This window comes from Oncorhynchus masou, chromosome 12 (assembly GCF_036934945.1).
Source record: "Oncorhynchus masou masou isolate Uvic2021 chromosome 12, UVic_Omas_1.1, whole genome shotgun sequence".
Classification (NCBI taxonomy): domain Eukaryota; kingdom Metazoa; phylum Chordata; class Actinopteri; order Salmoniformes; family Salmonidae; genus Oncorhynchus; species Oncorhynchus masou.
The window spans coordinates 40,340,494-40,366,382 of NC_088223.1; the positions used below are offsets into that span (position 1 = coordinate 40,340,494).

Here is a 25,889-nt window from a genome sequence, read left to right on the forward strand (position 1 = left end):
TAATACTGACAGCAAAGTCCATCTGACAGGCTTGTTCATGTTAATCACTGAAGATTATGGGGAGACTGAATGAAACCTTTACAAAGCAATAAGGGCTTTTAGTGTGACGTAAGTCACTCCCTCAAACATCCTAAATACACTGAACCAAATTGTAAAGTGTTGGTCCCATTTTTCATGAGCTGAAATAAAAGATCCCAGAAATATTCCATATGACAAAAGCTTATTTCTCTCACATTTGGAGCACACATTTGAACATTGCCAAGATAATCCATCCAGCTGACAGGTGTGGGATATCAAGAAGCTGATTTTAAACAACATGATCATTACACAAGCCACTAAAATGTGCAGTTTTGTCACACAACGCCACAGATGTTTTGAGGAAGAATGTGCAATTGGCATACTGACTGCAGGAATGTCCACCAGAGCTGTTGCCTGAGAATTTAATGTTAATTTCTCTACCATAAGCTGCCTCCAATGTAATTTTAGAGAATTTGGCTGTATGTCTAACCGGCCTCACAACCGCAGATCATATGTAACCACACCAACCCAGGACCTCGACATCCGGCTTCTACACCTGCGGGATTGTCTGTGACCACTCACCCGGACAGCTGAGGAAAATGGGTTTGCACAACGAAGTCATTTCTGCAGAAACCGTTTCAGGGAAGCTCATCTGTGTGCTCGTAGTACTTACCAGGGTCTGACCTGACTGCAATTTGGCGGTGTAACCGACTTCACTGGACAAATGCTCACCTTCGATGGCCACTCACACTGGAGAAGTGTGCTCTTTACGGGTGAATCATGGTTTCAACTGTACTGGGCAGATGACAGGTTTTGTGTGGGCAAGCAGTGTGAATAGAGTGCCCCAATGCTGGCAGTGGTATGGGCAGACATAAGCTGTGGGCAACAAACACAATTTATCAATGGAAATTTGAATGCACAGATATACCGTGACGAGATCCTGAGGCCCATCGTCGTGCCATTCATCCACCACCATCACCTCATGTTTCAGCATAATAATGCATGTAGCAAGGGTCTTTTGTACACAAGTCCTGGAAGCTGAAAATGTCCCAGTTCTTCCATGGCCTGCATATTCACTAGACATGTCACCTATTGAGCATGTTTGGGAGGCTTTGGAATGACATGTACTGCAGAGTGTTCCAGTTCCTGCCAATATCCAGCAACTTCACAGATCCATTGAAGAGATCAGATCAACTCTATGCGAAGGAGATGTGTCACGCAGCATGAGGCAAATGGTGGTCACACCAAATACTGACTGGTTTTCTGATCCACTCCCCTTTAGAAAAAAAAGGTATCCGTGACCAACAGATGCATATCTGTATTTCCAGTCATGTGAAATCCATAGATTAAGGCCTAATGTTTCTGTACAGCACTTTGAGATATCAGCTGATGTACAAAGGGCTATATAAGTACATTTGATTTAATGAATTTATTTCAATTGACTGATTTCATTATATGAACTGTGTACAGGTTTAGTTTTTTTCCATTTATGTTTTGAGGTTGGAGTTTTAGCACGTTGACATGTCGGACACACTGATTGGTGTCACTTCGTTAGTCAGTATGTGTCACACCTGTGCTGGCTTGTCCATCTCATTAGTTGGAAGGTGTTTCACCTGTGCTGGCCAAGGTGATATTTAAGACTGGCTGGCCCAGTGCGATGTGGGTGGGGGTTTAAGACATTCAGTTGGTGCTCCCTATTTTGATTTCTAGACAAACATTCCTTTATCTGAGCTTCACTTTTTTTGGTTTTCTTCCTGTCCATAAGTGTGTGGGGTTTTTATTTTGTTTGCCAAATTTAGTGGGTACTCATGGTGTATCTTTTTGGCTCCAGTTGTTGCTAGTGAACTTTCAGTGGACACCTCTATGAGTGTCTTTCAGAACCCCTCCTAAAACACTTGTTTTGGTTGTTAGTGACTGTTAGTTACCCCTTCTGTTTCAAGCCATTATTTGGATTTCTTGCTGGTGAAATGTAACAAATGGGGGACTCTTCTGGGATCTTGTTTCCTGTGAGTATGGTAGTGGCTCTAGCCACCTGCTCTGTTGTGCCCAGATATTTGAGTTCAAAATGCACTTTTGTGGTACATTTTCTATCACTGTTATAAGATTGGTGGAATAATTTTGAAAGTTGCATAAACACACAGGCTTGTGTGTATTTTTAAGCTGTACCTTACAAAAGATTGCAGTAAAAGTGCGTTAACTGCAGCTGACTTTGGTATTTTGGACGCAGTGATTACTAAGTTGGAAGCGTTTGTGGAAAACCCTACATGGGAGATGCTAGATAAACGTACAAATGCGAATGTTCTCATTGCATAGCAGTATGACAAAGTTGCACATGCCTATTCAAAAGCAGTTGAAGGCATTTACGGTGATATGGACTCTGCAGAAGTCGGGACATTCATACTACTTGCGCCTCGCCGAGCAGCGCTTTTGTGAAGGAAGTGAGTTAGTGTTTATACTGGACATGTCGCCCTCACCTACCATCAACCAATCATGTCAATGCGGAGCCCTCCACATTGTTAGCTACAAGATTTGAGAGGCGGACGGCGATAGGAACAGAGTTCAGTTGCTCCCAGAGGGACAGTTATTGTGGGTAACACCATCCACACGGCGCCTCCGATCACATTTACAAATCGAGCATTAGTTGGCTCTTCGTCAACTTTCTTTTTTTTTGGGGGGGGGGGGGGATCCTTCCAGACATAGTTGTTCCGTTCCCCAGTAAGAAAATCACAAACTCAGTGAAATCTTTGAAATGGTTGCATATTGCGTTTATTTTTGTTCAGTGCAAAAAGTTTGTATTTGGGTATGTATGCCTCAAACATTTATCATACACTATCTATTTTCAACTGAAATGTTATCAGATATGTTTGTTTTGGGTATTTTAAGTAAAAGGTATTACATAGACATACAGCCAAATAATCAGAAAATCATTGATTTCATTTACCACATGTAGACCCGCCAATCAAACAGCAGGGGACATTTAGTAAAGGGAGGCCAAGGGGCGGGAATGCTGCCCGCCCGTGCGCGCATGGAAGTGCGCATCCCACAGGTGCGTTCGTGACGTCACAACCCTAGTTACTGTAGCGCGAGGGAGAAAGATTTATTCTCAGGAAGTCTTTTTTTATTGTCCACACAGGTGTACTAACACCTTTTGAAACGTTGGTTTAGACTTTTTGATTATTTAACTTCAACTTGATTTACCTGGACATTTGGACGTTTTAGACGAATATAAACTAGTAGAGGTAAAGCATAGGAAATGGGTAAAAAACTGAAGGAAGAGAGCTTGGATTCCGTGGATTCGTTGGAATATGGTGAGTTAATTTCACATCGCTGGTTACTTTACCGGGCTGGCTCGTATTTGTCTAACCTCAGTAGTGTCACATTCTTGGTCTTCAATTAAACCATTTTTATTTACTTGTCCCTAGTCTAGCCTATTTGCGTTTTTCAGTGATGAAACCAGACAGTTCCGTATGAGTGGTGGAACCGATTAGGCCTAACTTTAACGTTACTACTTTACTTGAGGTGTCACATTTGGGCTTAAAGCCGATGACTGCATATTTGAATAGCCTAATAACAATTTGTGACATTGTCAATTGCTTAGTATTCAATATTTAGATACATATGTCGTTATAGGCAAAGTTGACATTAATTGTTTTCATGAAGCATAGATATTACTGTATTTTACAGAAATACTACATCAATAATTGATTTGGTTATTGCATCTTTCAAACTAAATATATTATTAATACATAAATGCAATCAGTGATATAAAATCAATATTCAGTAAGCATTACAGTTTAACAATCTACATGTTTTTATCTGAAACGGGGCTAATTGACTAACTATCCGTGACTGACATAAGATTAAAAAACCACTGATGCACAACCACATTTCAAGATTGCAATTCATGTATTATACTATTCTAACTCTCAACAATAAGTTGAGACTGAGTTCTCCACCATCTGTTGCCCGTCCCTGTTCAGTGGCATGTCAATGCTTTTATGTAGGTTTTTGGATTTGATGGTGAAATATAGAGGTTTGATAAAAACAAACGTTGTTGTGAGGCATTCATTCTCTTTCAGTCTGCTGTGTGTTGTGGTGGGGGTCTTTTGTTTTGCATTAGTCCATCTCTGGGTGTGCCTATGTGGTGTGTATAAAGGCTCACTGCCTTAGTGTGACCTATTACATGTCCATTCTACTCAAGGGTTGTGTCCAAAATTGAACCATATTCCCCATATAGTCCAGTAGTGCACTATATCGGGAATAGGGTGCTATTTGGTCCTTAAACCCAGTTGTTTGCATGAGATTAATAGTCTATTGACATTCTGGCACTGCTATTCAAATAATCATTCCATGTAAATTCAGCTGCCTCTTGGACAGGTAAACGTGTCCAGTCTGTCCATCCTGTTTCCTAAGAAGGAAGTGGATTCACATGGTTTCTCCCTACCACTTAGACTAGGTCGACTTTTGTTCCTTTGAAATCTTATGAGGAATCAAAGATGTATTGCTATTGACAGAGATTTCACCTTCTGCTTCTTTAATTATGTTAGATTTGTTTGGCAAAATATTAATTTGATTGAGAGGTCAAACTTCACGTGTTTTTTCATCCTGGTCAAAAGCCCTTGACGTCGGCGGTGTTTTGTTCTGATGTCATTTTTACTATTTAGAAATAATTGTGGTGTGGTTAATAATGAAATGGCTACAATGATGGCCTGCTAATCATTGGCCAGTTATTTGTGTGCGGTGAGCTAGGCAAGCACTACAGAACATTGGAAAACCACATTTGAAAGCCAATGATTAAACTAGACAGACACCAGACAAATCTTTCACCTCAGCTGCTTCTGCTAATATTGATACAAATTCTGTTACTATTAATTGATGCTGGTCCTGACCTGGCTTTTTTTAATTTAAATTTTATTTATCCGTTTATTTATTATTATTTATCCAAGGGCCAGATTGGGAATTTAGCCAGGACACTGGGGTTAACACCCCTACTCTTACGATAAGTGCCAGAGAGTCAGGACACCCGTTTAAAGTCACATCCAAAAGACGGCACCCTACACAGGGCAGTGTCCCCAATCACTGCCCTGGGGCATTGAGATCTTTTTTTAGACCAGAGGAAAGAGTACCTCCTACTGGCCCTCCAACACCACTTCAGCAGCATCTGGTCTCCCATCCAGGAACTGACCAGGACCAACCCTGAGTAGCTTCAGAAGCAAGCCAGCAGTGGTATGCAGGGTGGTATGCTGCTGGCTATAAATACTGAGCTAACTAGTAGCTAAATCCTTTCCTTAAGCGCTCCCCTTCTGTGTAAGAAGAGGGTGGGGTGTGTGTACCCATAGTCTTATAGTCAAGTTTATCACTTAATTAGTTGACTGACGCTGGCCTTGACAACCCAATGCATGTTTCCTCATAGGCAGTTTCGGTTTTGGAGACACACACACACACACTATGCAGCCTATCCAGGGGAGAATGGCTGGCCCTTCTCATTGCAGGGCCAGCCATTCCCCCCCATTTATATTGAATGGAAAAATGGCAATCTTTGTCGTCAATCTTTGTGCAAATAAAACATTTTTTTTGTGGAAAATCATGGTACCGATAATTGCTTCTAATACACCAGATGTATGTCCTTGAACCTATTTCTGTCTGTAATAAAGCTCTGTCAGTGTCCATTGGGTTCTTAGTTACTTCCCTGACCAAGGCACTTCTCCCATGATTGCTCAGTTTGGCTGGGCGGCCAGCTCTAGGAAGAGTCTTGGTGTTTCCAAACTTCTTCCACTTAAGAATGATGGAGGCCACTGTGTTCTTGGGGACCTTCAATTCTGCAGACATTTGTTGGTACTCTTCCCCAGATCTGTGCCTCGACACAATCCTATCTGATCTCTACGTACAATTCCTTTGACCTCATGACTTGGTTTTTGCTCTGACATGCACTGTCAACTGTCGACCGGTGTGTGCCTTTCCAAATCATGTCCAATCAATTGAATTTACCACAGGTGGACTTCAATCAAGTTGTAGAAACATCTCAAGGATGATCAATGGAAACAGGATGCACCTGAGCTCAATTTTGAGTCTCAAAGCAAAGGGTCTGAACTCTTATGTAAATTAGATAATTTATTTTAGGTTTTGTAAATTTGCAAACATTTCTAAAAACCTGTTTTCACTTTGTCATTATGGGGTATTGTGTGTAGATTGATGAGGAAAATGTTTTATTTAATCCATTTTAGAATAAGGCTGTAACGTAACAAAATTTGGGAAAAGGGAAGGAGTCTGAATACTTTCCCGAATGGACTGTAGTTGCCAATGGTAGCCTGCAGTACCCCGGGTGGCCTTTAACTTGAGTTACTAAATGAGAAGGGGCAGCACTGAGTTAGCCTGCAATGCCACTTCCTGGAGTAGCTCAAACTGCATGTTATGTCTCCGAGACACCATCTTAACAGGCTTAATTTGGCTTCAATGCACTATGAATTAATGGTGTCGTGATCGATGGCTTTGTCTGTTCATATATACAGTCATGGAGCCTAACTCACTGTGTGCACAGTGATTAACATAATTTTTTAGGAGGGTATCACAACACCATAACCCAAACAGTAATACTTCCACCTGTATACGTCTAATTGGACAAAAAATTGTTGATCCTTTCACGTCACCACTCTATCCAAGGTCAAGCCAAATCACTTGAACTTACATACAGAGAAATTCATTGTTTGGGCCAAAGTACTGAAGTAAAAAATGTCCTGACGTCTGAGGTTTTGTAGAATCCAAAATGCTTTTGCCATATTCTAGTGGAGCAGATGGTTAAAACCCAGGAAGAATAAATAGCACATCAGGAAAGGGTTACTGTCAGTCAGTTTCCAGGTAGTGATTTGCCCCAAAAAGACAGCTTTGTAATCTGATATTAATTTACAGCTGGCAATGAGGCAGAGGAACAGGTTTCTTTGTTTGGGATAGCCACATTCCTTCTCCCGGACTTTCACTAAGGTTGTGTATTCTGTCAGTTGGAAGCCAACAGTGTGCCTCATTGTAAATCATGCATACAGTAGGCCTTGTAGTTAGTAGCTGCAAAACAAACAGTATGATTGTCAACATCCTATACATTTATTGTGTACTCACTACAAAGCTTACATTTTCCCTCATTTTCTTTCCACATGCAGTAGACTATCTTCAGGAAGTTGTTACTGTTAGCAGTTGTTATTCTTCAATAACACAGATCCCAAAGCAAATGGGTTCATTCAAAGAGAACAAATCATGCTGGGAAGGAGATGGTCAATGTTTATTCTTCCCTGTCCTCAGTGTTGCTCTCCACAGGACAAAGTGACAGAATGTAATTTATAACCCCCAACCCTCGCCTGTGGTTGACCAATTATAGTTCCTTGCAGTAAAATTGGGCCAATGGCCAAATAACAAGTATCCTGTTTCAGGCTCAGTGTATTGACGATTTGGACCAATAAAAACTTGACACATGTAGCTATGAGTCCCGGACTGAAATTCCTACACAGATTCTAAACAGATGTTGAACTGAAAACAACTATTTCTATTGATCGTTCATTTCCTATTGACCTTTTAGTACTCTGTGTATTAGGAAAATATTCTTACATTACTAAAACATTGAGCTCTCATAAAACAAGATAAGTAGGTATATAGGATGTAACGGTCTCGTAAGATAAGAGAATCTACTAAAAGTCAATTCAGTAAGATTCATTTATTGGATATTTAGAGCTTCTTAAATTATACCTCTGAGTAAGACATTATAGGCCATGGACCTAATTAACAAGCCTACATTGTATAATTAAAATCACCAACTCGAAGTCATAGTTGCTGACTTCATTGTAGACATGAGTGTTTTGCGTGCTTCCAATCAGTAATTGGTGTATAATGGCCAACGAGACCTGGCCTGTTATCGACCCCATAGTAGCCTTTAAATGAACAAAGTAAACCTCATGCTCAACTGCATATTCCTCGGACAGGTGCAATGTTCAACGTGTGCTGTGTCTTTCATTTGTCATTTTATGAAGCCATTTTATTCTGGGATTTAAATTTGGTTTATTGTGAGGAGATAAGGAAGTGCCCATGAGACCAACAACATCTCTTAGAAATGTTTAGCTTGCCAAACAGGATACAGACCAAACAAACGTAATTGCTTACTGTGGTAAGGGAAATGGGAGTGAGTAGGGCTGTGACGGTACCAGTATTGCAATATTTTTTCCATGGCAAAAATGAAAACACAAAGCAGACCAAACTCTGTGGTTAATTAAAAAGTTTGTATGTAAAATAGTGTGCTATAGCTTGGAAAAAAATGAATGTGACTCTGAATGACAACATAGATCTTTGTTACCAACATTAGGGCTGTTTTCCTGAAGAAGTTAAATCTGCTTTGTGTTTTGGTTCCTTGCCTTGATACTAACGAGTAACGTGATGCCGGTGTTGTCCCGGCCCTAGTTGTGAGTGACTATGAAATGCAGGGTTTCGGTGGAAAATGTCTGATGGAATATTTTTGGGGGATCTGAGCATCCATTTAAAAATGCACTGCTCTGCATTGGGCCTGCTTCCTCCATCTTTGAATTCAAACTCAATTAAAATCTCGCCCATCACATACTGCCCCTTCTCTTTCGTTTTAGGCTCCCTTTCTTTAAGGTTGCATAAATCATAAAAATTGTCATAAATACATTGACTAAAGCAATGTACAGATAAAAAGGGAGGGATGATGAGACACAGTACCAGTCAAAAGTTTGGACACAACTACTCATTCCAGGGTTTTTCTTTTATTTTTACTATTATTCTACATTGTAGAATAATAGTGAAGACATCAAAACTATTAAATAACACACATGGAATCATGTAGTAACCAAAAAAAGTGTTTAACAAATCAAAATATATTTGAGATTCTTCAAAGTAGCCACCCTTTGCCTTGATGACAGCTCTGCACACTCTTGGCATTCTCTCAACCAACTTCATGAGGTAGTCACTTGGAATGCATTTGAATTAACAGGTGTGCCTTCTTAAAAGTAATTTGTGGAATTTATTTTCTTCTTAATGCATTTGATGGCAAGAACAGCTCAAATAAACAAAAAGAAATGACAGTCCGTTACTTCAGTCAATCCGGAAAAAGTCAAGAACTTTGAACATGTCTTCAAGTGCAGTTGCAAAAACCAAGCGCTAAGATGAAACTGGCTCTCATGAGGACCGCCACAGGAAAGGAAGACCCAGAGTTACCTCTGCTACAGAGGATAAGTTCATTAGAGTTGCCAGCCTCAAATTGCAGCTCAAATAATTGCTTCAGAGTTCAAGTAACAGCCGAGTGGCGCAGCGGTCTAAGGCACTGCCTCAGCGCTAGAGGCGTCACTACAGACCCTGGTTCGATCCCGGGCTGTATCACAACCGGCCGTGAACGGGAGTCCCATAGCGCGGCGCACAATTGGCCCAGCATCGTCCGGGTTAGGGAAGAGTTTGGCCGTCATTGTAAATAAGAATTTGTTCTTAACTGACGTGCTCGTTAAATAACAAAACACACATCAACTGTTCAAAGGAGACTTTGTGAATCAGGCCTTCATGGTTGAATTGTTGAAAAGAAACCACTACAAAAGGACACCAATAAGAAGAAGAGACTTGCTTGGGCCAAGAAACACGAGCAATGGTCATTAGACCGGTGGAAATCTGACCTTTTTAATCTGAGTCCAAATTTGAGATTTTTGGTTCCAACTGCTGTGTCTTTGTGAGACACAGAGTAGGTAAACAGAGTATCTCCTCATGTGTGGTTCCCACAGTGAAGCATGGAGGAGGTGGTGTGGGGGGGCTTTGCTGGTGACAGTCTGACTTATTTAGATTCAAGGCACAGTTAACCAGCATGGCTACCACAGCATTCTGCCACGATATGCCATCCCATCTGGTTTGGGCTTAGTGGGATTATAATTTATTTTTCAACAGGACAATGACCCAACACACCTCCATGCGGTATAAGGGCTATTTGACCAAGAAGGAGAGTGCTGCATCAGATGACCTGGCCTCCACAATCACCTGACCTCAACCCAATTGAGATGGTTTGGTATGAGTTGGACCACAGAGTGAAGGAAAAGCAACCAACAAGTGCTCAGCATATGTGGGAACTCCTTCAAGACTGTTGGAAAATCATTCCAGATTAAGCTGGTTGAGAGAATGCCAAGAGTGTGCAAATCTGTCAAGGCAAAGGGTGGTTTACTTGAAGAATCTTAAATATAAAATATATTTTGATTTGTTTGAGCCTTTTTTTGGTAACTACATGATTCCAGATGTGTTATTTCACAGTTTTGATGTCTTCACTATTATTTTACAATTTTATAAAATAGTAATAATAAAGAGAAACCCTCTAATGAGAAGGTGTGTGCAAACTTTTGACTGGAAGTGTATATCTTTTAATAGCTCTCTATTTTTCTCCATTTGACAACTCTTAAGAAATGTTATAGGAAGTGACACTAAGCAATGTAATTCCCGTAACCCAGTCATCATAACCCAGTCATCACCACCACAGTTCTCCAGTGTACTGTACAGATTGTACAACCTATAAAGGAGTGTCAAGGTCTTATTCTTTTTGCTCTATTTCCTCCTTCTCAAGCTGAAGACTGTCACTCATTAACTCAATGAGGTGCATACTAACAAAGACTACTCTTGTTGCTTAGCAACAACCTCCCACCTCAATTAACCCTCAAACTCACAGGCACGCAATTCTCTCCATAGAATCTCACACACAGTAAAGCTCTTTTGAATATCGATGCAAAATGCCTTTACCGAGAGATGTTTTCCCCATGTATTCTATCTAATCTGACTACTATCAGCATTTTGATAAAGTTATTTTTGTGTTAATGTGCATAAATAGCTTGACATTTATTTTGAAGAATAGACCTTCAGAAAATAGTTAAATTCTGTTATTGAACCATTATCTCTCTGTTTTCTTTTCAGGGGAACCTGCTCAGTATGACCCCACCTTCAATGGACCCATTCGGAAAAGGTAGCCTCTTCCGCTAAGTATCTCTCACTTATTTTCTCTTGCTCTCTATATTGTATTTACCTCGCCACCATGGGCTTTTTTTTGCCTTTACCTCCCTTATCTCACCTTATTTGCTCACATTGTATATAGACTTACTTTTCTACTCTATTATTAACTGTATGTTTGTTTTACTCCATGTGTAACTCTGTGTTGTTGTATGTGTCGAACTGCTTTGCTTTAACTTGGCCAGGTCGCAATTGTAAATGAGAACTGGTTCTCAACTTGCCTACCTGGTTAAATAAAGGTGAAATAAAGAAGCCTACAAGCCTAGCCCTAACTATCACTCTATCTGTATGCAAATTGTCCATTGTATGTCTAAAGTACCTTTGCTAGGCATACTTTCTGTAAAACAATTCTACCCGGAGGCATGTATGACACAGCAATGCTTAAAATCACTTTGTGTGTTATTGTCTCTCCGTTCTCCCCCAGAGGCTGCACTGATATCATCTGCTGTGTTCTCTTCATGGTCGTGATCCTTGGCTACATGGCAGTGGGAATTTTGGGTAAGATGTGCCTTCTACGCACCTCCCACTTCTCTGACCTTTTCTCTCACTCACACAAACTTACTTATTCTGTATGATAATTATTTTCTCTCTCGTGCCATTAGATGAAATCAGATTCCTGATGTTATCGCTCTCTGGCTGTCACCCTCTTTATAACTCTTACGTCCCTTTTGAAACTCTGGTGTCCTCGCCATAACACCCTATGTAAATGTGGTATTAGCAGGCGGAAAGCACAGTCTAGCTAAACAAAACAACAGTGACATAATCACCTTGGTCCCTTCCTCAATTCCAACAGATTGTCAAAACACCACTCACAAGTGAGAACAGAACTCCATTATTGAGAGTGCACTGAAAACAAAAGTTTGTCATTGAATCTATGATTTCCTGACTTTTCCTCTCTTCAAGGTCTCAAATCTCACCCTTTTCTAGTATTATAAGGTATCTCTATGGCCTTGATATTCTCCTACTTTTTCTGTCTTTCGGGCGAAAGACCGAAAGACACCTCTGATAACTCTGACTCCCACCCACAGTGGTTCCAAAGAGCAGTTCCGAAGCAGAAGCTCACCCTCATCCATGACCTGTCATCAAACACATTCCAGCAGCCACTCACCCTGCCTTATCTAGAGTCAATAGAGCTGCCTGATAAGAAAGGAGGTCATATGAATATATGGCCAATATCAATAGCTTAGTATGTGATTAATGTGATAGGATATTGTGCATTGACTGGATATACAGTCGTGGCCAAAAGTTGAGAATGACACAAATATTAATTTTCACAGTCTGCTGCCTCAGTTTGTATGATGGCAATTTGCATATACTCCAGAATGTTATGAAGAGTGGTCAGATTAATTGCAAAGTCCCTCTTTGCCATGCAAATTAACTGAATCCTCAAAAAAAAAATCCACTGCATTTCAGCCCTGCCACAAAAGGACCAGCTGACATAATGTCAGTGATTCTCTCGTTAACACAGGTGTGAGTGTTGACAAGAACAAGGCTGGAGATCACTCTGTCATGCTGATTGAGTTTGAATAACAGACCGGAAGATTCAAAAGGAGGGTGGTGCTTGGAATCATTTTTCTTCCTCTGTCAACCATGGTTACCTGCAAGGAAACACGTGCTGTCATCATTACTTTGCACAAAAAGGGCTTCATGGGCAAGGATATTGCTGCCAGTAAGATTGTACCTAAATCAACCATTTATCGGATCATCAAGAACTTCAAGGAGAGCGGTTAAATTGTTGTCGAAGACTTCAGGGTGACCAAGAAAGTCCAGCAAGTGCCAGGACCGTCTCATAAAGTTGAATTCAGCTGCGGGATCGGGCACCACCAGTACAGAGCTTGCTCAGGAATGGCAGCAGGCAGGTGTGAGTGCATCTGCACGCACAGTGAGGCGAAGACTTTTGGAGGATGGCCTGGTGTCAAGAAGGGCAGAAAAGAAGCCACTTCTCTCCAGGAAGAAAATCAGAGACAGACTGATATTCTGCAAAAAGTACAGGGATTGGACTGCTGAGGACTGGGGTAAAGTCATTGTCTCTGAATCCCCTTTCCGATTGTTTGAGGCATCCGGAAAAAAAGCTTGTCCGGAGAAGACAAGGTGAGCGCTACCATCAGTCCTGTGTCATGCCAACAGTAAAGCATCCTGAGACCATTCATGGGTGGGGTTGCTTCTCAGCCAAGGGAGTGGGCTCACTCACAAATTTTCCTAAGAACACAGCCATGAATAAAGAATGGTACCAACACGTCCTCCGAGAGCAACTTCTCCCAACCATCCAGGAACAGTTTGGTGACGAACAATGCCTTTTCCAGCATGATGGAGCACCTTGCCATATGGCAAAAGTGATAACTAAGTGGCTCGGGGAACAAAACATCGATATTTTGGGTCCATGGTCAGGAAACTCCCCAGACCTTATTCCCATTGAGAACTTGTGGTCAATCCTCAAGAGGTGGGTGGACAAACAAGACTCCACAAATTCTAACAAGCTCCAAGCATTGATTATGCAAGAATGGGCTGCCATCAGTCAGGATGTGGCCCAGAAGTTAATTGATAGCATGCCAGGGTGGATTGCAGAGGTCTTAAAAAAAGAAAGGTCAACACTGCAAATATTGACTCTGCATCAACTTCATGTAATTGTCAATAAAAGCCTTTGACACTTGTGCTTGTGATTATACTTCAGTATTCCATAGTAACATCTGACTAAAATATCTAAAGACACTGAAGCAGCAAACTTTGTGAAAAATTAATATTTGTCATTCTTAACTTTTGGCCACGACTGTACAGTAGGCCCTTTATTGAAAAGGGTGTTGGTTTAGTATATAAACTTACCAAAACCAGGTAATTGATGTACATGAGCTTTGTATGTTCATTTGGTTTCCTTTTTGACAAATTTATTAGTAATTTGCTCATGTGTTCTTTGACTGTGGTAAATATATTGGTGTCCCCATGTCTCTATTAGATATTGATGTGTTTTTATATTTCCACCAGCCTGGCTTTATGGTGATCCCCGGCACGTCCTCTACCCACGGAACTCTACTGGAATGTTCTGTGGCATCGGGCTCAATGTGTAAGGACCTCTGGTGTTTGATGTGTTTGAACTACAAGTCCTTTATGAACCATCAAGTATTATTTTGTTCAGAACACTTGATGCTATGTAATGTGAATTTACTAATCATGCATTTTTGCCATGAATGCAACTGATAAAAGCGGAAAATGTGGCCAATCGAGTCAGACATTTCATTGTTACATAATAATTCAAGCTTTGCATGCCTCACTACATACTGAACTGTCGTGTTATATATTTAGTTCAGAATGCATAGTTTGGTAACTTTTGCTTTCGCAGAGCTCAACCCAGCGTGTTCTACTTTGACATACTGAAATGTGCCACATCAATCAACGTCATGGCAGCTGTCCTTAATGGGTTACAGTGCCCCACCACACAAGTACAGTAACATCACACCTATATAATATCTTTGTTTCTCTAAAGGCTGATGTCAGGAGTAATAAGTAACTCTGTGCACATCTCCAATTTCCCATTGTGTTTGAGTGTGTGTTTATACTCTTGTTAATACATGGGTCCAATTTGTATGTATGCGTATTGTCTTCATCAAGCCGCTGGGAATCATACAAGTTGTCATCCATTTCATTTTCATTTGTGTGAGGTCTTTCTTTCATTGTCTCTACACCCCAAAATGACTTACTGACTTTATTGTCCCCATGGGGAAATTTTGTTGCAATGTCATGTACACTTTTAAATACAAAACAAAATTGACAATACAACTTTCATAATAGTTACATAGCAATAAAACATTAAAAAACACAAAATAAATTATGTGTATCTGCATATCTGAGACAGGCATCACGTTTATGTCACAAAGTAAAGACCTCTTCTTTCCTCACCCTGCAGGTGTGTGTGGAAAAGTGCCCAGATGTATTCTGGGCTCTGAATCCTTTGGCCTACTTACCGAGTGCCAAGCCACAAGACTACTTCAACCAATCACTCTGCGTGCCATCCTTTGACCTAGCATCAACTAAACTGGTAAGTCCCACCCTATTCTTACGGAGGTTTGTAAATTCACTTCTTTAGATAGGCTTTCATTGATCATTGTTGTCACTGACTCCTCAAAGCCTTGGACTATCTTTTGGAAATATATTTAACAGGAGGGGTTTCCTAGTTTTTTACTCTATGTAGCTAAAGATAGTATTTTATCCTTTTCCCCCTTTGCCTCTCAGAATGTTAAAGAAATTGTGAATCAAGAGCTGTGCCCATTCTTCTACACTCCTACAATCTCTGGTGAGTGTGCCTTTCTTTTTTCATATTTACTTTCATAATTACAGATCTAGATGCTTTTAAGTCATTAAATGTAAACATTTCTAATGGTTTCCTCTGTCTAGTGCTGGGAAGATGCATACCTGATGTTACCGCTCTGAAAAATATTCCAAATGACTTTGTCAATACGCCAGGCTTGCCATCAAGCATCAATGATACAGTCAATGGCATCAGGAACGCCACAGGGTAGGGGGTGACACACACACACACACACACACACACACACACACACACACACACACTGTAAATACCCATTAATAACCCATAATCTCTCTTTCTCACTGCCAGTGAAAGGTCCTTGATTGAGTGAGTGAGTTAACATCAATATAGTAGACTAGTTCCTTTGTGTAGACTTAAACCTGTGTTAGCATGTTTGTGAGTTAGTGTCTTGCTTTATGATAGTGGTAGCCCTTTGGCATACCGGTGTAGTCATCTACCCTGTCATTTAGCTCCAGTAGTAGCCTTGCACATGGCTAGAACGTTACTTTTAGCACTAGCTTTTAGTACAGAATCGATCCACAAAGCCTTGGGTTGATTCTGAGGATAATATTAACCCTGAGTCTGACCATGATGTCCAGACCTGAGTGGTCATTTTAGAATGTCATTAACTAAGTATAAGACTTAAGATAAGTAGGCTATTAGACTTTAATGTTCATCCTTTGACACATAAAACACATGTGCATGTGTAGTAGTGGGCACTTGTTAGTATTTGATACAGAAACAACCCAAAGATCTGTCGTAGTTGTACAACCTCCAAAATTACCCCTCAATGTGCTGTAGTAATCAATACACTTACTGGTACTGAATACCAGCAGTCAAAGAAAGCTTTTAATATTACCATCTCTTTGTATTGAGCTCTATAAATACCACCAATGTATTTTTATTTTACCTATATTTAACTAGGCAAGTCACAATGACGGCCTAGGAACAGTGGCAGAACGACATAATTTTACCTTGTCAGCTCGGGGATTTGATCTAGCAACCTTTTGGTTACTGGCCCAACGCATGAATGTACTATTACAAAGAAACCTCTTTATATTTCTCTTTATTTCTTCCTCTCATCTCCTCTACTTCTAAATCTTCTGTACTTTTATTTTTATTTATCATGTAGTACTCTGCATCATGCTGTTTTGTGTCAGAGACATTGTCAGTAATTACTAGCGTTAACAGGTCTTTTCCCGGTTTGTGTTGTAGTGACATAGTAAACAGCTTCAATGCCAAGGAGATCGGAGTGAGAATCTTTGAGGACTTTGCGTCATCATGGCAGTGGATCATCGCGTGAGTCTCACTCGGGCTCATTTTCAACTACTGCCAGTTACTTGTCAATTCACAATTTCCATTGTCCTGTACTGTTGTATTAGAATAGGATAAACCAGAAATTGTTGCATTGTTGTTCATCTTCTCAGCTGATCTTTCAGTTTACACAAATTTAACTCATTAAATGTAAGATATGCTCTACTAAGAATCTAACATTTATTAGAGATGGCATGCTTATTAGGACCGGAACGATACATATGACCTGAAATGTATCTTATTTTTCTTTCTTATTCTCCTCCACCTCCTTTTAACTTGACCCTCTCCGCTCTTCCAATCCTCTCTTACTCTGCTGTGTACCTCTCCTCTCCTTTCTCAGTGCTCTAGTCATAGCCATGGTTGTCAGTTTTCTGTTCCTCCTCCTGTTGCGGTTCATTGCCCCTGTTATGGTCTGGGTCCTTATATTTGGAGTTTTGGCAGTAGGTGCCTATGGTAAGTCAGTGATGATAATAATACACTACAAACATGTTAGTAGACATATCTCTAGTAGGTTTATATGTAGGTCACAGTGGTTTAAGAACATTGATTTTTCAGGATGGTTAAAGCATCTTATTTCGCTCTCTCTTGCTCTCTGTCTACCTGTCTCTCTCTAGGTATATATCACTGCTGGTGGGAATACGACAACTACAGAAAGTCAACCGTCTCTGTCACTGACATAGGCTTCACCACCGACTTCAAGGTCTACCTTCAGGTTAAGGAGACCTGGCTGGCCTTCTGTGAGTCTGATATTACACATGCTCTTTTTATGTCTCTGTTTTTCTGTTTACAGACTGACACACATGCCTTTCTGATGACAACTGTGTACCGTTGTGTTGACCTATCTGCTTTCTCTCTCATTCTTTCTCGCTCAGTGATAATCCTATCTGTGGTAGAGGGTATTCTTCTCCTGACCTTGATCTTTCTACGGACCAGAATCCTCATTGCCATCGCTCTCATCCAGGAGTCCAGCAAGTGAGTCAAGTTAGATATGAGCCAGGATTACACATACTGGCCCATACTTACACACATACCCATGTATTGTGACAAATATTCTACCAATATTGTGATACAACCTAACTTTTCAGCAAACGTACTGTAAATTGTTACAGGGCTGTCAGTCACATGATGTCTACACTGTTCTACCCTCTCGTCACCTTTGTTCTCCTGGTGGTGTGTGTGGCCTACTGGGGCATCACTGCTCTGTATCCTCTCACAGTCGTGTAAATATTTGATTTACACTGCCTATTATAATTTTATGACAAATAATCATAAGGTCTGTTTTGTATCTGTGTTCTACTGAGCACTGTCTACAAACTCCACGGTAACGTTAACACACTTAACAGAAGATGTTTAGGTATCTGGCCACTTCAGGCAATCCAGTGTACAAAGTGGTGACTCTCAATTCTACTCAGGGAAACTGTGGCCAAATCGGCGGCAATGTGACCTGTGACCCACAGGTAAGTGTCCCTGGCAAAATTTGACCCCATAGAGATAGATGCAGAAAAGCCCAACTCAGATATCAGAAACACACACAGAATGTGTGTACTTGCTTCAGCCATCTGCGTAAAAAAAAAATAATAATATCTGTTTGACCCCTTTCCGTGTCTCCATTCATATTTCATCCCTTACGCTTTCATCCCTTACTCTTTCATCTCTCCCCCCTCCTGTCTTTCCCTCAGACATTCTACAACTCTACAGACTACTCGTGGTGCCCGTCGGCGCGCTGCATCTTCATCAAGTACAACAACGAGGGCCTGATGCAGAGGAACGTGTTTAACCTGCAGATCTACAACGTGGTGGCCTTCCTGTGGTGCATCAACTTTGTCATCGCCCTGGGTCAGTGCACCCTGGCTGGGGCCTTCGCCTCCTACTACTGGGCTTTCAGCAAGCCCTCGGACATCCCCACCTTCCCCTTGTCCCAGGCCTTCATCCGCACGCTACGGTAAGGGTGTTGACATGTTTCAGCAGTCGGGCTGTGGTGGTGCCTTTCCTTGCCTGAGTGTTCACAGACCATATACTTGTACAGTTATCATTTGAGCCAGAATCCAATTTGTATTTTGTTAGCTATCATTCAACTAATCCTCTTTCTCCCCATATGTCTATAGCTGTGTTCAAATACTCAAACTGACCGTACCATTTGTTACGTGAATTGAGTATATAGTATGCTCTTTGGTTATAGTATGGATATAGTTAGTATGCCAAAAGTTCCCAGAATGTCATACTAAATTTGCCAAAATACGAAGTACACATTCAGTGGACACTATTTCCATGCTTTTAGGGCCCAATTTTTCAGAGAATGGCCGTGGCTTCATAGCTTTTTAGAGTTGAAGAAAATGGCAGAAAAGATGCGGCCAAAGTCAGTCGAAAGCAGATACAAATTCATTGCTTTAACTAATTAAGACAAATGTTAAGAAAATGTTGAGCAATGTAATAAAGTAATGACTTGTCAAATAAGTTACGTTACACGTTTTGTTGGCCGACAACTTAACTGCTCTCTCCTTACGAACCGCATAGCATTACAGCAGTATGTACCGGTATGTAAGCTAGTTACCTAACGTTAGTTGCCTACTAATACATTGAACTTGCCAAGAAGTATATTAACTACCCCATGTTTATTGACTTGATTATTCACATCATTCTTAGGTAAGTCATTGTGCGTTTCAATGGACATTGTTAATTCTGGCTATCTAGTCTGATTTCGGAGCACTCCCACTCAGAATAACTGGTGAATTTACGAATGCTCAACACCCGTTGACTATAGCGGGTGTCAGTAAACTTTGGCAAAAAAAAGTGTAGATAATTTAATTGTTGCCAGCAGCACAGTTACAGTCACCAACTCTCTGATAACATGAAAACAGCCTAACCAGCTCTGCTAGGGTGAGTAAAATGGTCAGAGTGAGGTGTTCTCTCATTTGTGTCTGGAAGTAGCTATCCAACGTTAGTCAGTTCGCTTGAGTGCTTGACTGACCTACTCCTTGGCCAGAGCATCCAGTTTGTGCTCTGAACGCTCCGAGAGCGAAACACTCTGATTTTAAGGACAGACAATCTGGCAACGCTCTGGATTTATGAGCGTACTCCAGATTGAATTTAAGAACACACCCGAAATTGTAAAATGTTTAGCTAGTCATTTGTTATGCTAGCAAGATGTTGCATAGCAACAGCATCAACTTCCAGTAGACAGGCGAAGCTCTAGTACGCGCAACTGAAACGATAGTTCTCATGTATATACTATTGTTAGAATGGGTATTCGAATACAGCTGATGTTGCTTCTCTTAGATACCATGTTGGCTCCCTGGCGTTTGGTGCTTTGATCCTCACCCTCATCCAGGTAGTTCGAATCATCCTGGAGTACCTGGACCACAAGACCAGGGGTAAGGCTGGATTTTCCCTTGGAAACCTGTTATTGTTCTCCGATTTAACCTCTTCGAGTCTATCTGCGCACTTACGGAAATCGAATTGGCCTAATATGGAACTAGTCAATTATGCCAAGCTCTCACATAATGCATGTTGTAATGTAAGGGTAATTGAGCTACCCAGCTTGTAGTTGTAAAACCCGGAAAGTAGTTACCTCTGGTTCGTTTGTTCAGCCATCCATTTGGGGAAAGAATAGGGTTTTTGAATAAATGCTGAAAAATGTCTGAGGTTAACATAGGCTTAGATCTTATACTTTTTGTTCTATGAGATAATAGCAGTCAACATTACCTTTTGAATTATGAAGCCTTTGTGTTTTTCATTTCATAAATCGTATGACATATCCTACACATGTGTTGACCACATACTTTATTATATTTTTTTCCTTTTATCCAAAAACCTTACAAAAACACCATTAATTTTTCCCATAGGCTTTTTGAAAAAACAATGGCGGCGTTCGTGCCTACAAAAAGACGCCATTACTATTTCTCTCTGTCTCATTCTCTCTAGCGGCTCAAAACCCCTGTGCTCGGTTCCTTATGTGCTGTCTGAAGTGTTGCTTCTGGTGTCTGGAGAAGTTCATAAAGTTCCTCAATAGAAACGCCTACATCATGGTCAGTCGCTACTACATCCTCACATGTACCTGTTAACTACAGCTACGTGTCTGTCAATCTCTCCCTCAGTTCCCCCAGTGTAGAGTATTTCTGGTAGGCTATGTATCTAAGACACAGTCCTCTTTTTCCCAAAGATTGCCGTATATGGAAAAAACTTCTGTGTCTCCGCGAAAAACGCTTTCATGCTTCTAATGAGGAACATTGTCAGGTGTGTGTTCTAGTATTGGTTGGTATGCCTGTGGGAATGTGTAGACTTGTTTTTTCCCCTCCTCTTACATAAGAAAATTTGCATGGATTTGATTGACTGCTGTGAAACCATAGCTGAATGCCGGGGATGTGTTTCCCTGACGTGCTGACTGTGCCTCTCTCCTCAGAGTGGTGGTGTTAGATAAAGTGACGGACCTGCTGCTCTTCTTTGGGAAGCTACTAGTGGTGGGAGGAGTAGGTAAGATGACAAACGCCAACATAATTATTATGCCATTTTATCATTGGTCATATTTCTGAATAGGAGCTCCTTCTGTGCATTTTACAGGCCAGAAGTGTGATTAGATAACCTTTCTAAATTAACAGAATCTTTAACCAATCCTCCTCTTCTCTTCTCAGGAGTCCTGGCTTTCTTTTTCTTCTCTGGCAGAATAAGACTACCAGGCAGCAATTTCCGTACAGAAATGCTCAACTACTACTGGATGCCCATTATTGTAAGTGACAGTCATACGGTGCATTGGAAAAGTATTCAGATCCCTTCACATTTTTTTACTTTACAGCCTTATTCTAAAATAGGTTCAATTAAAATAGTTCCTCATCAAGCTACACATAATACCACATAATGACATAGCGAAATCAGGTTTTTTATTTATTTTTGCAAATTTAGAAAAAACAAACAAACTGAAATGCCTTATTTACTTAAGTATTCAGACCCTTTGCTATGAGACTCAAAATTAAGCTCAGGTGCATCCTGTTTCCATTGAGCATCCTTGAGATCTTTCTACAACTTGATTGGAGTCTACCTGTGGTAAAAATCAATTGATTGGACATGATTTGGAAAGGCACACAACTGTTTATATAACGTCCCACAGTTGGCAGTGCATTTCAGAGCAAAAACCAAGCCATGAGGTTGAAGGAATTGTCTGTAGAGCTCTGAGACGGGATTGTGTCGAGGCACAGATCTGGAGAAGGGTACCAACAAATGTCTGCAGCATTGAAGGTTCCCAAGAACACAATGGCCTCCTCCATTCTTAAATAGAAGAAGTTTGGAACCACCAAGACTCTTCCTAGAGCTGGCTGCCCAGCCCAACTGAGCAATTGGGGGAGGAGGGCCATGGTCAGTGAGATGACCAAAAACCCGATGGTCACTCTGACAGAGTTTGAGTTCCTCTGTGTAGATGGTTGTCCTTCTGGAAAGTTCTCCATCTCTCCACCAATCAGGACTTGATGGTAGAGTGGCCAGACACAAGACACTCCTCAGTAAAAGGCACATGACATCCCGCTTGGAGTTTACCAAAAGGCACCTAAAGGACTCTAACAATAAGAAACAAGATTCTCTGGGATGTGTGTTTTGTCCAATATTTTTATTTAATGTATTTTTATGTTTTAATCCCACCCCCGTCCCCGCAGGAGGCCTTTTGGTAGGCCATCATTGTAAATCAGAATTTGTTCTTAACTGACTTGCCTAGTTACATAAAGATACAATTATGAAACCAAGTTTGAACTACACTGCTCAAAAAATAAAGGGAACACTAAAATAACACATCCTAGATCTGAATGAATGAAATATTCTTATGAAATACTTTTTTCTTTACATAGTTGAATGTGCTGACAACAAAATCACACAAAAATGATCAATGGAAATCAAATTTATCAACCCATGGAGGTCTGAGTTTTACTCAAAATTAAAGTGGAAAACCACACTACAGGCTGATCCAACTTTGATGTCATGTCCTTAAAACAAGTCAAAATGAGGCTCAAGTGTGTGGCTTCCACATGCCTGTATGACCTCCCTACAACGCCTGGGCATGCTCCGGATGAGGTGGCGGATGGTCTCTTGAGGGATCTCCTCCCAGACCTGGACTAAAGCATCCGCCAACTCCTGGACAGTCTGTGGTGCAACGTGGCGTTGGTGGATGGAGCGAGACATGATGTCTCAGATGTGCTCAATTGGATATAGGTCTGGGGAACGGGCGGGCCAGTCCATAGCATCAATGCCTTCCTCTAGCAGGAACTGCTGACACACTCCAGCCACTTGAGGTCTAGCGTTGTCTTGCATTAGGAGGAACCCAGGGCCAACCGCACCAGCATATGGTCTCACAAGGGGTCTGAGGATCTCATCTCAGTACCTAATGGCAGTCAGGTTACCTCTGGCGAGTACATGGAGGGCTGTGCGTCCCCCAAAGAAATACCACCCCACACCATGACTGACCCACCGCCAAACCGGTCATGCTGGAGGATGTTGCAGGCAGCAGAACGTTCTCCACTGCGTCTCCAGACTCTGTGACGTCTGTCACATGTGTTCAGTGTGAACCTGCTTTCATCTGTGAAGTGCACAGGGCGCCAGTGGCGAATTTGCCAATCTTGGTGTTCTCTGGCAAATGCCAAACGTCCTGCACGGTGTTGGGCTGTAAGCACAACCCCCACCTGTGGACGTCGGGCCCTCATACCACCCTCATGGAGTGTGTTTCTGACCGTTTGAGCAGACACATGCACGGCCTGCTGGAGGTAATTTTGCAGGGCTCTGGCAGTGCTCCTCCTGCTCCTCCTTGCAGAAAGGCGGAGGTAGCGGTCCTGCTGCTGGGTTGTTGCCCTCCTACGGCCTCCTCCACTGTACTGGCCTGTCTCCTGGTAGTGCCTCCATGCTCTGGACACTACGCTGACAGACACAGCAAACCTTCTTGCCACAGCTCGCATTGATGTGCCATCCTGGATGAGCTGCACTACCTGAGCCACTTGTGTGGATTGTAGACTCCGTCTCATGCTACCACAAGAGTGAAAGCACCACCAGCATTCAAATGTGACCAAAACATCAGCCAGGAAGCATAGGAACTGAGAAGTGGTCTGTGGTCACCACCTGCAGAACCACTCCTTTATTGGGGGTGTCTTGCTAATTGCCTATAATTTCCACCTGTTGTCTATTCCATTTGCACAACGGCATGTGAAATTTATTGTCAATCAGTGTTGCTTCCTAAGTGGACAGTTTGATTTTACAGAAGTGTGATTGACTTGGAGTTACATTGCGTTGTTTAAGTGTTCTGTTTATTTCTTTGAGCAGTGAATTTGGCCCCCTATGCGAAGTGTCACGTCTTGAGGAAATCAGGCTCTGCTCCTCACCTGGCCAATACCATCCATATAGTGAAGCATGGTGGTGGCAGCATCATGCTTTGGGGATGTTTTTCAGCAGCAGGGACTGTGAGACTAGTCAGTATCAAGGGAAAGATGAACGGAGCAAAGTACAGAGAGCTCTTGGATGAAAACCTGCTTCAGAGCGCTCAGGACCTCCAGACTGGGGTGAAGGTTCACCTTCCAACAGGACAACGACCCTAAGCACACAGCCAAGACAACGCAGGAACGGCTTCGGGACAAGTCTCTGAATGTCCTTGAGTGGCCCAGTTTTTTAAAACGTTTTTTATAAATGTACAAACAATTTAAAAAAAAAATGTTGCTTTGTCATTAAGGGTTATTGTGTGTAGATTGATATTTAAATTAAAAAAATCAATTTTAGAATAAGGCTGTAATGTAAAAAAATATATATATTAAGAAACTCAGAATGCACTGTATTTACAGGTATTCCATAGTGGAAGTGAAAGAAGCAGTTAACAATCAATTAGAGAAAGTAAGTAATTGACAGTGGTATGTCTTTGTGGTACCAGGTGGTTGTGGTGGGAGCGTACCTCATTGCTCATGGATTCTTCAGTGTTTACAACATGTGTGTGGACACACTCTTCCTCTGCTTCTGTGAGTAGAGCACCTCCAGCAACACACATCACTGTATTCATATACTGAGCAGTCACGCATTACATTGCTAAATTTCTTGCTTCTTTGCACAAAAAAATCTTTCAACGTACCTGTCTATTGATTTTCTTTGCTTCCTTCTTGCTCCCTTTCTCAGTGGAGGACTTGGAGCGACATGACGGAACGATGCAGAAGCCATACTACATGTCCAAGAACCTGATGAAAATCCTCAATAAAAAGAACAAGGGACCTAAAAAGGGCAAAGGAAAGGATTGATGAAATATTGCCTTGAGATTAATCACTGTATAGCACAGTCACTTTCAACAACCTAGAAATACCCAAAAACATCACATCTTAGAAATATAATTACGTTTTTTTAGTTTTATATTTCAGCCTTATCACAAATTTGATAACTTTTTTTTGCACTTTCAATTTGAGATTACATGTGACCACACGTGTGATATGAGAGATTTTCTTACATTCCAGCTATTTCTCCTAACAATTTGAAGTGACCAAAGCTAGAGCTGTTTATTCGTCTCTGACCAAAACCAAATGTTTATTCTCTTGGAGTGCTTATTTGTTTTCAGAAAAGAGACCATTTTCTCAAGTCAACAAATTATTTATCAGAACAAAAACTTTTGAGACAGATCATCACAATAACAGTTTTAAATACTTTTTTATGATCCTCAGTAATCTGTATATGATTTCATGTCAAGGTCTTTTTTTTTAAGTGAAACTAACAGTTTTATGATTTAATTTTTTTGTTTTTATATCATGTAGATATTTATTAATCATTTTGACAATTTATTAAAGACTTTTATAACGGTATTTCTATTTTTTGAATCCATGCTGACATCACCTGTATGTTGCCTTGTGTAATGATGGATTCCTGTATAGGAAAATAGCTCTGGTTTTTTTCACACATCAGCTTAAAGCAGTGGTGCATGTGATATTCTGAAATGCTCTGTTGAAAATCATGACACTTGCAGGCACTTGTACATGGGCGCTGAAGAAGAAGCTCTCTTTTTAGCAGAACTTATCGCAAGTCAGAGGTATGAGGTGTCTGAACTGGGGCCCTATTTCTATTCTTATAAAGTACTGGACCTTGAAACAAATCAAATTCAGTCTAGAGTGAGTGTGTTCATCCATTTGTCTGCACTAAACACAATTTTAGTTGTCAAAGATGAATGTTAATTTACCTACTAATATCTCATGTCAAAATCTCACTACATTCCTCAACCTCTTGTCTGTGGAGATCCAGAGAGAAA

At 41.1% G+C, this 25,889-nt stretch overlaps 1 protein-coding gene across 2 annotated transcripts; it reads left to right on the top strand.

The window, feature by feature from the left end:
• Positions 1–3,080: 3,080 nt before the first annotated feature.
• Positions 3,081–25,449, top strand: LOC135550076 (choline transporter-like protein 4). Of its 2 annotated transcripts, XM_064980547.1 has the most exons (22): positions 3,082–3,326; positions 10,948–10,996; positions 11,465–11,538; positions 14,020–14,098; positions 14,375–14,474; positions 14,939–15,070; positions 15,265–15,325; positions 15,427–15,547; positions 16,556–16,639; positions 16,995–17,107; positions 17,269–17,391; positions 17,527–17,626; positions 17,764–17,856; positions 18,009–18,111; positions 18,334–18,596; positions 19,931–20,025; positions 20,576–20,679; positions 20,814–20,887; positions 21,054–21,124; positions 21,283–21,377; positions 24,540–24,624; positions 24,779–25,449. In XM_064980547.1, exons 1-22 carry the CDS (start codon positions 3,272–3,274, stop codon positions 24,895–24,897), a joined length of 2,193 nt encoding a protein of 730 aa, XP_064836619.1. In that variant the 5' UTR covers positions 3,082–3,271; the 3' UTR covers positions 24,898–25,449. The 2 variants fall into 2 exon arrangements, 1 of the variants encoding a protein (XP_064836619.1); XR_010457069.1 differs by lacking the exons at positions 20,814–20,887; positions 24,540–24,624; positions 24,779–25,449 and having other exon boundaries at positions 3,081–3,326; positions 21,283–21,372.
• Positions 25,450–25,889: the final 440 nt, after the last annotated feature.

Bases quoted from the DNA above. Each gene is read 5' to 3' on its own strand.
- LOC135550076 (XM_064980547.1), top strand. From the start codon at position 3,272: ATGGGTAAAAAACTGAAGGAAGAGAGCTTGGATTCCGTGGATTCGTTG. The intron at 17,627-17,763 runs GTGAGTCAAGTT...AAATTGTTACAG, and splicing joins CTCATCCAGGAGTCCAGCAA to GGCTGTCAGTCACATGATGT. The intron at 21,125-21,282 runs GTAAGATGACAA...TTCTCTTCTCAG, and splicing joins ACTAGTGGTGGGAGGAGTAG to GAGTCCTGGCTTTCTTTTTC.